The sequence below is a fragment of the Marmota monax genome, unplaced genomic scaffold (assembly GCF_021218885.2).
Source record: "Marmota monax isolate L192 unplaced genomic scaffold, Marmota_monax_Labrador192_F-V1.1 WCK01_AAM20220418_F8-fsc00193, whole genome shotgun sequence".
NCBI lineage: Eukaryota > Metazoa > Chordata > Mammalia > Rodentia > Sciuridae > Marmota > Marmota monax.
The window spans coordinates 290,147-305,177 of NW_026695203.1; the positions used below are offsets into that span (position 1 = coordinate 290,147).

The following is a 15,031-nucleotide window of genomic DNA, read 5'->3' on the forward strand; positions in this document are numbered from 1 at the left end:
ATGAAAAAGGCCCACAGTATACAGCACAGTGAAGAAGAAGGTTACATTTGTCATTAAAGGGAACTTTTTGTCACATTGTGCTTTGTTTGGTTTTACTTACTAAGATAAATGCTATAAATTGATCAGAATGATTTTCACAGAAAAAAATAAATCGCCAATATGTCCCCTTCTGTTAAAAAATTAAGTACATGTGTCTATTTCATTTTTTCTTAGTACCCCAAGAATTGTTTGAAATATGCTTGATATACCTCCTAATGCCATTCATTGAGGTACTGAAATGGTAATATTTTCAATTGTTGCTTCTTTTTTATTCTATTAAAATACTTTAATACCACTTCTGTGGAGTTTAATGCAATGGTTAAAATACAGAGACGTAGTTAAACAATAGACTGTTCTGAAAACTTGTGCTTTCTGACAATATTTCCCCCCATGATTGGTTTCTTTGAGTTCTTACAATTGGATGATGGCAGTTCTGCACCAGAGTGTTTTGGCAAGTGTTCATTGACTTTTGACAGTCTGTGGGAATTCAAATAGAAAAGGGGCATTTTATAATCCATAAGAATGGCTTCGCTGTGCTATTTTATGGGAGGAGTGGTTTATAGCATGAGGATGCAGTTTTTCCCCTGTTGGTCATCCATGTGTTTCTTCATTTTCCAGATTTTACCCAGTCTGCACTTCTTACTAGGACAATGCATCCTTTTAAATCAATAAGAAACAAAGCTCAAATAAAGAATGCTGAATCAGGCCCATTAACACCAGTACTAATTATGCAGAGAATACACAATACTGTTTACAGTAGACCTTTCCAAAGGCAACCATAATATTAAAAGTGCAGAATCTATTTCAGAAGTAGGCAAGTCTCCATAAAAATTTTATTTATTTTGAAAGGCAAATGCTTATTCATTGCATACAATAGAAAGACATGGTTACTCCTCTCCCTAAACATCATTATATATTTAGATGACCAATAATTCTTAATTGTGTCAGTAAAGTCAGTGACAGGATTGGATCCGCAGAGATAAAAATTCAAGCACTTGATTACACTGCACAGTAGGAAAATTCACAGGGTACAGTGTGAAGAGATGTGAGATAGGGAAAAGAGCTTGAGATTTATCATTGAAATTATCTGAGTGCTAAAAGAAAGTCTCTGTCTCTCTAGACCTTCTTAATTTTCAGTACTTGTAATGCCTCCGATGCCTTGAAGTAGTTTTCCATATGCCTGTTTGTTTATTTCAGTTTTGTGATTGTATGTTTGTGTGCGTGTTTGCCTGCATGTAGTTTTCCTGGGAGCAGCAGGCTCTTTGGTGTATGTGTGCATATGTATGAGTGTGCATATGTATGAGTGTGAATTAATTACACATTTAAAACATCTGCATCAGTGGCGGCGTCTGCAGTCCTCACTCGCGGCTCCAGTCAGTCGGGATGTTGAGCTCCATCACTTGGTGTTAGGACCACTCGGAAGACCAGCCTGTCGGACGCCTGATGGTGGTTCCCGGGGGGTCGGAGCTCCGGGAGCCTGTACCATCTCTATCTGAAGGGGAGGAGAGAAGGAAAAGAGAACGAATCCAAGCGAGGGGCTTCTCCTTCCTGCAGCTGGGTTGAGGGGGCAGCCAGGTTTGGAGCAGGGTTCTAGGATTACACTGCAAATCTCCAACTTCAGCACCGCGGACAGCACCACCTCCCGCCCGGGGCGAGGCGCGCGCCTGCTTCCTTGGCCCCCGCCCCAGCTGATGGACCAGGGCCGGTGGGTTCCTTCTCCCTTTTGCTTCCAAACGAGGCGAGGGCAGGGCCGAAAGGTTCTAACAGCCAGAGGGGTACGGTAAGGAGGAGAAGGAGGAGACTAGGAGGAGGAGGAGGAGGAGAAGGAGGAGGAGGAGGAGGAGGGGGGAGGAGGAGGAGGAGCCGGGGAGGGGACCGAGCACGGAAGGGAAGGGAGGGCTTCCCTGCGCCGCTCGCCGGGGTTTGCAGGCGCTGCTGGTGGCGGCGTCTCCAGCTCTTTGGCGGCGGCGGCGGCTGCTAGCGCTCCAGCGGCCAGGAGATGCTTCCCCGCGCCGCGCCGCGCTGAAGCCGTGCGTGCGCCGCCGGCTGCGCTGCGCGCTCCGCACATACACAACCTCTCCATGTGAGCTGACAGGCGATTGGAAACCCCTCTGAGTCACGCTGCCCAGTGGCGAAGGGAGCGCTCGCCCGCAGTGGCAACAGCAGCGCCACCGTCCCCGTCGCTCTCCTTTTCTCTTCTGCAGCCTCCGTTCCTCTGATTTTCCCCCACGTCCTTTGACGATTTTTTTTCGAGAAGGAGAGGGCGGGGTAGGTGTCAGTCCCCTCCTCTCTCTCCCCCCTCCTTTTCCTTCTTGGTTTGAATTTCTTCCCCCGGCATTTCACTGGCTCACGGAGCTGGAGACTAGACCCGCTCGGAGGGAAGAGGAAGGCTGAGTCTCCCCTGCTGTTCCAGACCCAGAAGAACTGGAGCCTGGAGAGGGTGAGGGGAGAAGAAGGACCAGCGGGAGGGACTTGGCTTTCTCTCGCATTTGAGGACAGCCCATCTCCCTTCGAGAACCCCGCGGAGAGACGGACTGCATCTCCGCAGCAAGCTTTTGGAGTACCGCTGCCCAGAAGGCGAAGGATGGTGGTGGCTCCCAGAGCCCGCTGCAGAGCAGCGCTTTCTCTGTGGATTGTCAGCAGCTTCATCTGCAGAGCCTGGACGGCTCCCTCCACGTCCCGTAAGTAGTCCTCCCCGCCAGCTCGCTGGGTACTGGAGCAGTTTCAGTGCCGCATTGATGTTCAACACCAGGGTATCAACTATGAGGTGCTTTCGCAGTTCTCGCCCTCAGATTTGTGTGTATCCCTGCTGTCACGCACTTGAGCCATTGCAGCAGAGAAACTCCAAACCAGCGCGCTCCTGGTTTGGGGGAGAGGGTTTGGATGTTGGTGATGTTTCTGGAAAGTTGTTCCTGGTCTTGGAGATTGCTTGGCAACTGCTTGGTTAAGGCAATCAGTGTACAGGGGAAGGGAGTGAGTTGTGCAGATGGAGCTCATTGCATTTTACTAGATAAGTCAGTTAGTGAAAAGTGAAGACCATGCAAAAATAAGTTTTTGTTTTTATTTATGATTTTAACTTAAATGAGCATGGTTTGGGAGATGAAAGAGGCGCATATTTTGAACAGTTTGGACACCTATAGGTTCCCGTTAACCTCCTCTGTCCCCTTAAAATGTGAATGCCCGTTTAGTACTTGCTTATTAAAATGAAAGACAGTAAATCCTATATATCAACTGAAATTGCTTTGATTCTTTGGTAGTTTGAAGTAATGGATAAGAGCTGTGCAGTCCAGGACTTGGGACAGTCACTGGAAAACCTCGTTAGTGTAATAACGAAGAGTTTCAGGAAAATTATGCTGCTTAAATGTGTATCTCTCCATTTTTGCTAGCCCCCCCCCTTTAAGACTATTCATGTTTTCATGAGGTTTAGAAGAAATGGAAGATTCCAGCCCATTTTCTGCATTGCTTTAGAAATGCATAGTGAGCATGTCAAGAGGAAATGCATGATTGCTTCTATGGCTCAGAAAGGGTTAAGAGCTAGAAAGATTGCTGGACTTAGGATAGTACTCACAGGCACATACTTGTTTCTCAGAATAAATAAGTTGATAAAGAATCATCATGGAGACTTTGGAGTTTAAAAAGCGCTGTTTTCCATTTAGGGACAATAAGTTTAGTATCTTCCAGAACTTACCATATGTGAAGTAGATTTGAAGATGTAGTGATGAAACTTGGTCTATTACTAATATTGATAATTTTATTCAGTGTGTAAATATCAATAAGCATAGCATTGAAAAGGGACTTTACAAACTGTTGTTAAGAATCTTTTACATAATACCATATTATTATAAATATTAGACACATTTTCCATGCTACTACATTAAAGAAAAGTAACGTAATTTTCTTGCAAAGTTTAAAGATGTAGATGTAATGAAATGGAAATACAAGTTTTAATGAACCTGAAAAAAATCTATCTGATTTTTTCAGATCACAAATTAAACCTCAAAAAGTTATATATTTTTAATATTTATGTCAACTTTATAGATTTAAAAAGAAACTGTAAAGATATCTTGCTAAATATTGATATTTGTGCAAATATATAACTGGATCCTTCAGAAACAATTTTGATGAAATTTCAGTTTTCATTTCAAAGTCTTGTTATACAGAACTCGCTGCCACTTTTTCAGGAAAATAAACTCATTATAAATTAAATTTATCATATTCACTGATTGAAGTTCCTGTCAAGAGTTTTTCCAGAATTCTAGGTTTCATCTTTCTATATACTTTAACTACAAGGGTTCAATCTGAACCAATCACTATTTATCAAGAATGGCATAAATGCAGCTATTGGGCTAATATATTTCAAAGATAGGAAAGTTGTTATTTTAGAAATATATACTAAGTTTTTACTAATCAGAATTTGGTGCAAGGGAACAACATAGAGACCGTTACATCTATGATAAATAGTTATTTGTTATTCTTGATTATTAAAATTTAGTAATATTATTCTCCATTGTTTAAAAATATATAATAGCTGGATTTTAATTTCTTTTGAATTTAAAACATGTGTCCAAAACTTAAAATTGCCTTATGTCCTCGAAATGAATCAATGATATAGGAGTTTACAATTAGAATGAGCTTCATGTATTCAATACTTTAAATTTAATTGTATTTTTATATTAATAAAAGTATTAAATTTTGTTCTATGTAGCTCTGAAGGAGAGTACGGAAATTATATTCTTAATACTAAAAACACTCAAAGGAGGAGAAAAATGGTAACTACATGAATCTGAGATAATGAACAACTCAACCAGGAGAGGTCATCACAAGACAAAAAGTAGCTTGAAAAGCTAAAAGTAACATTTTTATTTATTTATTTTATTAAAAATATGATGACTATGCTAAAACTTCCTGTTTCCAAATTACTTTTTAATATGATGGACAATTTTTGAAGATACAATTAATATTTTTTCATTCCATAACAAATAAATTTCAAATACATAGTTGCTCGTGGCTTGTTTCTTTTTCTCTGTTCTGAAAATGTATATAAATACTGTTAATACTATGTTTTGTATGAGTACACTAAAATAAATTCAAGAGAACTCACCTCTTGAATTAAAGAAAAATCTAATCTAATTTCTTTGTGATGGGGAGGATGATCTGTTATTGAGCCTATGGAATCATGTACCTTCCTTTCTTGCAAATGTGTGCCAAGGCACACAGGGGAGGCTTCAAGGAAATGGTCTAGTCTTAGAGAGTTGCACTTACTTGATCACATTAGAAAGACCCTGACAGGTGCAGCTTTACATGATGAGGGCTTTGAGCTAGCACTTAATGAATTTAGTTCTTAAATATAACTAAATTATTACTGAAGTTTTACTTAAAATTTTAAGTGTTCTCTGAAAAGACCAATCATTTACATTATATTTTGTACAGCAGTGAATTTATAATTTCATTGACTTTCTTATTTAGGAGGTGTGCTTTCCATCAATTCAAATGATCTGTAATAAATATGCTTTTTATATAGACATAGAGTGTATGCAAATATGTATATGTATATATAAATATATATGTATGCAAAATATTTATATATATTGCATACATAAATATATATGGTAAAATTATCATATAGATGTATATTGCTTCGTATAGGATATATATGGAATATTTATTGCATAAAATATTATATATTTATTTATTTTCCCACATGTCAGTCAAGGTGTTTAACTTGCTTACAATTTATATATTGGTCTTTTCAAGTATCTAATGCAACAATATTAAACAATAATATGTTAGTCAATTTTTTCTCTCTTCTATTCATATATTTCCCTCAAAATATTATATTTTAAATATAAAATATGTAAATGAATAACAAAAAAGTTTATATTGAGTTTGAATGTAGTCGTGAGTTTGTCTTAACAAAAAATAATTTAAATTTAAAAAGTGCTTTAAGTCAACAAAGCTCATTGGTTGAGAAATTGTAATAAAATTTTTTATTAATGCAAAAAAATAAGAAAATCATGATGAACTTGCTGGAGATAATAATAATAATAAATGACCTTGGTTTTATTATAGGAACTGATATTCAGAAAATAGTAATCTTTGTTCAAATTTTACTCCAGTACCACCAAAGTATGACAAAATTAAGTTAAAAAAAAATCCATGCTTTCAATATAGGTTTTTATTAACCTTTGCTCATTAATATGTATAAAATCTACCATTTTTAGTTGAGAGCAGCAAAGTTATTTAATATACATCATAATTTAAAACTCACATTTCTAATGTATTTTTTTTCAACTGGCAAAACTTTCAAGTTCTATAAATTCTCTGAAATTTGAATTTGCTTATACAGATTTTTAAATTACTAAAGAAAAACTTAACAAATTTCTAAATCTTGTTTGATATATCTTTTCTATGACTGAAAGATAAAATGACTGTCATAGGCCTGCTCTTGTCTTGCTTTTCTAATTTTCAAGTAGATACTCAAATTTTTGTAAAAAATATGCAGAGGTTCAAAACTGTTAATTAAAATCCAGTTTGTAATTTTCTTAAAAATATTAGCCATATAGAAACCAACTTGCTCTTGTTGCCTGTGTAGTAACGGACGTCCATATGATGAGGGAAAAAGACACATACTTCCATGATTTTCCCATGTCAAGCCTCAATTTGAGAAGTGCTTTACCTTATCGTTTTTTGCTACTTGCGAAGTTCAACAGCATATGCCAGTTTTTAAACTCAAAGCTATAGCATTACGGAAAATATAGTCAATTCTATATTTATATCTATATTATTATTACCTGAAATTGGATGCTTTGAGTGTTTCCAGAGGGATACGTATCTTAAGATTGGAGACTTTGGAGATTGGGATACATATTTTAAACTTGGGGATTTGATGTTGGAAGAAATTGTATGTCTACTTTTGCTCTTTAAAAAAAATGTTAATGGCTTAATTGAGATACAATTAATATATAATAAACTATATATATATATATATATTTAAAGAATTCACTTGATAAGTTTTTTTTTCTATTTGTTCCTTTTTGTTATACAAAACATTAGGATTCATTTTGACATGATTATAAAAGCACAGAATATAATTTGCTCTAATTCAGTCCCCAGTATTTCCCTGTCACCTTTACCTTTCCTCTGTTCTCTTCCCTCTACACTATGGATCTTCTGTTTTCTTATAGTTTTTTTTTTTTTTTTTTTTTTTTTTTAATTAGTGTCTTGTGCATACACATGATGATGGTGGGGTTTATTGTGGTGTATTCACATATGTACATAGGAAAGTCAGGTTAGATTCCTTCTATTGTTCTTCCCTTATCCTAACCCCTCTTTCTTCCCCCTCAGTCCCCTTTATCTGCTCCCCTGATCTCTCATCTATTTTGATGGATTTTGCCCCTCTCCCCCTCCCCGCCCTCTCTCTCTCTTTCCCTCTTTCCTGCGTCTCCCTCCAAGAAGACTATCTGGCTTATTTCACTTAGCCTGATAGTTTCCAGTTCCATTCATGTATAGCCAAATGCCATGATTTCACTTGTCTTTTAATATGTAAAACTAATACTGAAATAATCTTGATATTGCCCTTAACATTTTTAACAAAAATCTTAAGACTACTTCTAACAGAATGATTAGTTAATACACTAGATTCTGGGATCTCTACAACCTGGGTGATTTAATTCTTGACCAAATAAAGATGTTGCGATGTGGGATGTTACCTCTTTTTCTACCCATCCTCTTCTATGTGTGTGTGTGGTGCTCTGAGTCAGAGGTCACCCAGGGCCTGACAGATGCCAGGGCGCCAGGCAAGCACTCTACTCCTTTTTTTTTTTTAATCCTAACGCCTCCTTTTCACTGGAGGAAGATGCACTGGCATAACAGTCTTATGTTGGAGAAGGAAGAGATGCTCCTTTAGGATTGAACAGTAGGCTTTGCCTTTCTAATGGGGGTGATGGTGTGAACAACTTTGTGCTGCTCAGATCTTCTAGGACTAGAAGGTCTGTTTGATTTTAGAATTAAGGTTAATGCATCCCGTTGTTCCCTACTTCCTCCCATTCCACTGCATTGGCAGTTATTTTACACAGCATGATATTTGCCCCTCATCTGTGAGTTTCTTTTTAATCTAGAACTCAGGCAGAGAAGTGCTGCCTACAGTAACCACCAAAGCCCCAAAGTTATTGAAATTGCTAGAATAAGATTGTTGTAGTTCATTATTGTAATAAATTGAGAGAATTTCTACATGTCTTAGAAGATGCTGATGAGTATGAGTTGTTTTTTCCTCTAATATTAGAGTAGGAGAATTGGGGTTCTTTAACGGTGACTTCTAAGTCCTCCCATTCATTTGGTCAGCTGTCTGTTTTCTGCATGGTCCTCTCAGTGGTATTTCTTTCAGAGAGTTGCATTTTCTTATTTGTGGTGAACACCATTACTGCCTAAAGTACATCCTACTTACAGATTAGTCCCCACACATCTTATCCATTCCACCCATCTATGTATCAGGTAAGTCCCACGTTTTTTTGTAACTGTTACTTCAAGTCCTCCTTCCTCCAGTACAATCATGAAGAATTAAATGTTTTAAGTCTATTATTCTAAAAGGAAGATACCATCCTCACTTTGAAATCATAAGTTGAGTTTTTCCTTAACTGTAAATTTGTTTAAAGAAGCTCTAGTTAAACTCTTATTTAGTTCATTTCGGTAGTAGACTTTTCATAATAATAGCTTGAAGTAACTGACTTTTTCATAACACTCCAGATTTTAAAACCTCCCCTGATAGTAGGAAATCTGGAAATAAAGATGTAGTCATTGGCTGTGAGTTTGCTTGCTGAAAATAACATATTTTTGTTATAGTATAAAAGTGTGGAAGAAATACAGAAAATTGCCTAGGACCCACATTCTACATTTTCCTTCTGATTAAAGTTTGTTTGAAATAGTCTCAAAATATGAATAGTGATATATTTTCTACTGTATTAATGTTTAGAAAAAAGAGGTGAAATTATTTCCTGGGAATATTTTTTACCAGGAAAACATATCCCCAAACTTACGTATTTTTTTCCTGCCTTTTCTAACACATTTTCCCTCCTTTTACATGGCTCTGGCATGGTAGACTATGCATGTGACTCTTAAGAACCAATCTTCAATAAAAGTGTGCCCTACATATACTCCAGCAGACTCACTAAATCTATGCTGCATAGAGCATGTAGGTTGGAATCAAGTTACATAAAGTTTAATTAAATTCAAGGATTTGCTCACCTTACTGCATTAGATGTCATGTTGAAATAATATGTAAAAAGGAAAAGTTTACTCTGACTCATAATTTTCTACTAACTACAGTGTCAACTATTACAATGTCAACTTTATCATTCAATTATGATATCAATTGAAAGGAATATATGGAAAAAGTAAATGCTTCCACACCGAATTAATAAAGCAAGTTGTTAAATGATGAAATACCATGATTTACTAAATAATAAAATGCAATTTACTTTTAAGAATGTTCTCTTAAAATTCAATGTCACTTGGAAATCATATGGACTGAGGTGGTTATTTTGAACTAATATAAAATATGTTGGGCAAAATTCATGAACATGAGAATAAGAAGATTTAAAAAAAAATTTCAGCCTAACAATGTCATATGGCAACATTGTAGCATGTTTTAGGGGTATTAGTTATTTAAAATGTATTAGTTACACATGAACCAATGTCCTATTTTGCATTACATTTTAATTTTTAATGAGTTTTAACTTGAAAATAACAGATTTACATGGTGTATTTGAAGTATTTTTATTTCAAACAAAAATAATAGATCTGGAAGATACTTTTTTTTTCAGATGATTAAATGTATTTAGTAGGTTAATATTTTTAAGGTCAGAGAAGATATAATCCAGATACTATTTTTTCCCCTTCTGTGTATCATAGCACAGTAAGTTTGATCTGCCATCAAGGCAAACATTGCTACTGCATTCTGATATTTTTCTCAGCAAATTTGAATATGGCTACAGAATCCTTCTTGACTTGATGTGCCAGACACATCTGATCCCATCAGATTCTGTCTATGAAAAAAAAAAACAACTTTATTTTTCTACTATCACCAACAGTGATTTTCAGCTAACTTTTCTTAGTGATAAACATATTTATCATGTAAATCACCTGATGAATACTAAATGTTCTCATAGGAAAAAGATATTAACATTGATGCCTACTTTATAGGAGAGGTGGTTGTTAATGATGCAATGAAATCTCCATGAATAAAAATTCATCATGCCCCATACACTGCCAGAGTTTTCATTGAATCTTTAATATAAGCATTTAACAATCATATGACTACAACAGATACTAGCCTCATACATTGTGGTTTTCTGGCTGTCCATAATGTGGACAGAATAACCACTTTATTGTGTCAGTTGACTTAAGATGCTATTAGGTTAAAGTCAGAAATGTCAGAATTGCGTATTTACATTGTTCCTAGTATTGAGAATGCAAAAATAAACAGCCCTATTCAGATACTGTCCTGATGGGTTTATGTTTGTGAAATTGATGCCAAATACTTGGAAACTCAAAAAAGAGGATGTATGTGTTTTCTTTAATAAATGTGGCCTGATTGAGTTCCACAAGATTACAGTAGTTTCCGTGTTTAGAGACAATCAATGAATTTCCTCTCCAGAACTCCAGGCAGCAATAGATACTATCATACTTTAGAAATTTTTGCCAAGACATTATTTGTTGTATGAAGAGCTAAGACATTATTTGTTGAGTATTGACTTGTTGGCACTACTCTCTACATGCCATAGGCAATTTAGTTCTTACAAAAAGGCTCCAATTTTCAGATAAGAAAACTGAGCATACAAAGAAAGCAAGGAATTTTCCCAGACCACCAAGATATTTTATTACTAATTCCTGTGCTTTTAGCTATAGCACTACTGTTCAAGTTCTCTAATACTGAGTTCTAACTTGTGTCTAGGCAGATTTTTAAGTATTCAGTAACTTCTTATGTAGAATTGTGGTGGGGGTGGGTGGAAGCTACTGCATAATGTTTTGTTATTTGTTACTTTGTCACATTGCTATACATTTGGATGACTTAAAAATTATATTGGCAAGCAGGAAAATATATTTGTCATAAACACAAAAATAGACCTTTCGATGGAGAGAAATTTAAATGATAATAAAGAATATATCATGCTTTTCTTGTTCATGGTACTATTACAACATAACATTATCTTTTGGGTGCTATTAACACATATTACTAATACATTTATTTAAAGCTATGTAAATATTAATTAAAGTGATTTGTCAAGTCTGAATAAAAGCTGTTTGAAATCAGGTCTCAAACTTTCCTGAGAGCTGATTTTAAAGACTGTATGCAAAACTGTACATATGATTCCCCTTACTAAATCCAAAAGATGATAATTATTTAATCTATGAGCATTATTTTGTGTATGCATTCATGTAACATTTAATCCATAAAGTTTTTCTTTTTTTGAAACACACTTGTTGAGAAGAAAACTTCTTTTGCTTCAGTGGCATTGGGAAAAATATTTGTCTTTAAAATGTTTGCCTGTTTGAACCCTTAAGTACTTCTTGTACCTGTTCCCTGTTCTCTGTTCTTATCATTGGTGCACTGTTAAGATTTCAACATTTCTCTCCAGTTATTAACTCAGTAGCCTCTTAGCACTCCTCTCTGCTTTGAATCCTCGTCCTAGAGTTTAGTATGGATATCTTCTCCAGAAGTACATTTTTAAGTGTATATCTTTTTCTAATTTTAATTACATCTGTTTATTTTAAACAGATACATAAAACATAATTGTATATATTAATAGGGTAATGAGTGATGTTTTGATACATGCATATTCTGTTATGCTTAAGTAGGTTAAATATCCGTCTTTTCAAAATTTATCATTTCTTTATGACAAAAATTTTCAAAACCTTTCTTCTATTTTTTGAAATGTACAGTACTTTATTGTTATCTGTAGTCACTGTAATGTGCAATATAGTATAGCAAAATTCCCTGCGCAGACTCAGTATCCAATGATCAACCTTCCCCATCTTTCCTTCTCTCCTCTCCTCTTCCTCAGTTGGTGGTAACTACCATTCGACTCTCAACCTCTATGAGATTTTTTTCTTTTAATGCTGCATGAGGCACTTGTCCTACTTTGCCAGGCTTACTTCACTTAACATAATGATTTCCAGTTCTATCCATGTTGTTATAAATGACATGACTATATTTTTTTGTAACAGAATTGTACCACGTTTTCTTTCATTCTTCATTCTTCATCTGGTTGTTCCCATTTCTTGCCTATTGTGAATAGTGCTGCAATGATCACGGAGGTGCAGAGGTCTACTGAACATACTGATTTTCCTTTGCTTTAAATATATACCCAGCAATGGGATTTCTGGGTCACACAGTAGTTCTATTTAAAAAAAAAAAAATCAGGAATTTCCATAGCATTTTCCATAATGACTCTACCAATTTACATTCCTCCCAGCAGTTCAACAGTGTACAAGAAAATACTTTTTAAAAAAAAAACATATGTTTTGATATAGTACTCTACTTGTTCATCCGCAGCTTCTTAGTGTTTTTTTCTCCCAATCCACATTGATACCTAATTATACTGGAGTCCTTGCAGTTTTTTTACAACATTCTCTTTCTAATCACATTGGTCCTTCATCTTCTTACATCCTGTTCGCTCCTTCAGAAACATCTTTTCCTGTCTTATTTATGCTAATGCAACGGAAATAAGTTTACATTACAAGCCTCGCCTCAGGACTTTGAACCACATCACAGTACTATCGCCTCCCTGTGGCAGCCTGGTCTAATCACAGGTGAAATATTAAGAAACAGAAAGCAATTTCTTTGCTGTTGGGACTTAGAAGGAACAGAGTGCAGGTCCCTCCAGTTATCTGATGTTAAAGCAAGAAATTGCCCCACAAACAAGAAATAGAAGAAAGACAAATATATATTTTAGAACACAAACCACAAATACTTGTTTGTCTTAGTGTGTAGCTGAATATGAATCTGTCATTTCAAGAGAAATATGGCATTATAATGAGAAGGATCTGTAACTTCTCCAAGCCTTTTCCTTAATGATTCTCTTTTGAAGAATTTTCAGTACTTAACTTAGTCCAGATTGTGGGTTTGGACTAAGTGAAGATGAGCATGACTGCCCTTTCCAAAACACATTGTTTCAAGCCGGGAACTTGGTGCATGCCTAAAAATTCCAGCAGCTCTGGAGGCTGAGGCATGAGAGTCGCAAGTTCAAAGCCAGCCTCAGCCAAAGTGAGGTGCTAAGCAACTCAGTGAGAACTCAGTGAGACCTTATCTCTAAATAAAATACAAAATAGAACCAGGGATATGGCTCAGTGTTTGAGTGCCCTTGAGTTCAATCGTATTACCCCCCTCCAAAAAACAAAGGACAAAAACATATGTCAACAAATAATTATTACTGATGCCTAGCAGGTACTTTTAAGTGTTAAAAATACCAACAAATCTTGTAAATACTAGTGTAACTTGCTCAGCTACTTGATCATTATATATTAGGGTATAATATTCCAGTGTAAGAGTTGATATTGTTAGTTACTATATAATGTCAGGAAATTTTATTTATATATTTTACTGTAAGAAGACAAAATTTGATAATTACCAAAATAACATTTGCATTCAATTAATTTATATTTAATGTAACTCTCTTCAGCATTTCACTTGTAATTTTGTACATGGTACTCAACTATCTTTTCAAAACCTGCATTTGTAGCAAAGCCTGTTTCAAATTTTGTAAATATACATTGCTGCAACCTCCCTGCACTGCTGCAGGAAAGGGGGACTGAGAAAAGGCAAACACATAAAGAAATCTGGGATCAGGTGGGACACTGTCCTCTGATGGAGGAACTGTGTTCCAGGGCTAGCTGAGCACTATTTATTATATAGGATTTATCATCAAAAGATTATTTGTGGGACAGTTTCTGCAAAGCAGACAGACTTAAAGGTTGCAGTTAAATTTGTGAGACATTGTGGTTTTCTTGTTATGCCCAGAATTCTCTGTCGGAGCTGGTGCCTGAGCTAAAGGTCCAGACTGATATAACTCTGTGCCTTTGCACAAAGTTTCCTCTGGCCAAGCATCACCATAGCAACTGGGCAATCTTTACCTGCAAGGAGGCATTCAGAAATAATGATCCAAGTCACCACTCTCAACAACACATTAACTCCCTTTTCTGTAAATCCATAGTTTTCAGGGGCAGTGCCTCCATTTTACTCTTATATGAGTAGGTACAATGTTGTGGTTGGACTACCTTTAATAAATTCATTTCTGTACTAATGGCATTAAATTCATTATACAAATTCAGTCACTTACCTCTCTGCTAGAATAACCAAAGCATAAAGCTGGTCAAAAATGTTAAAGTTCACTGATTCCATTTTTATACAGTTCTTATATTTTTCAAGTTCTATCTTATGCTGATGAAAAATTAAATCACTATAAATCCCAGCCAACAATTGGACTTCTAAGGTTTAAAAAGAAGCATGATATTTATCTAATAATTAGTTGCCATAATATATTTATAGGTATCTACTAGTGTAGTAGAATCTCATTAAATAAAATCTTAATACTTTGTCACTTAGTCACAATGAAGATGAAAGTCTGTGGTTTTTATTTACTTATATCATCCAAAGTACCTAAAATTTCTCAGTATATAAGCTTTGTTAAATACATACATTTGGAAATTAAATTGAATCAAATATACTCTGTATAGAAATTGTTTCCAAAATTGCATGTAGCTAGGCTGCAGCAAGTTTCTTAGTTTTTAAAAAATATCTAAATGCATTATAATCACTAGTAATATAATTTTAATGTAGTTAGAAAGTTTGCCTGAGTAATCCTCATCTAAAAATGTTGACTTAAAACCGACATATCTATATGAATCCCAACCAAAATTGAAACAAGGAAGTATTTCAGAGAACTGTAATAGGACTATTCCTGTTATTTTAAAGGATGGTTTATATCTATTATCTCAA

At 35.4% G+C, this 15,031-nt stretch overlaps 1 protein-coding gene across 1 annotated transcript in view; it reads left to right on the plus strand.

Annotated features, from left to right (window-relative positions):
* The first annotated feature begins 2,080 nt into the window (after positions 1-2,080).
* Cntnap2 (contactin associated protein 2) overlaps positions 2,081-15,031 on the plus strand; it is a 1,911,322-nt gene continuing 1,898,371 nt past the window's right edge. The window contains exon 1 of the mRNA XM_058574358.1: positions 2,081-2,720. Within this exon, the coding sequence (XP_058430341.1) occupies positions 2,624-2,720 (97 nt within the window). The 5' untranslated portion in view covers positions 2,081-2,623. The remainder of the gene's footprint in view (positions 2,721-15,031) is intronic.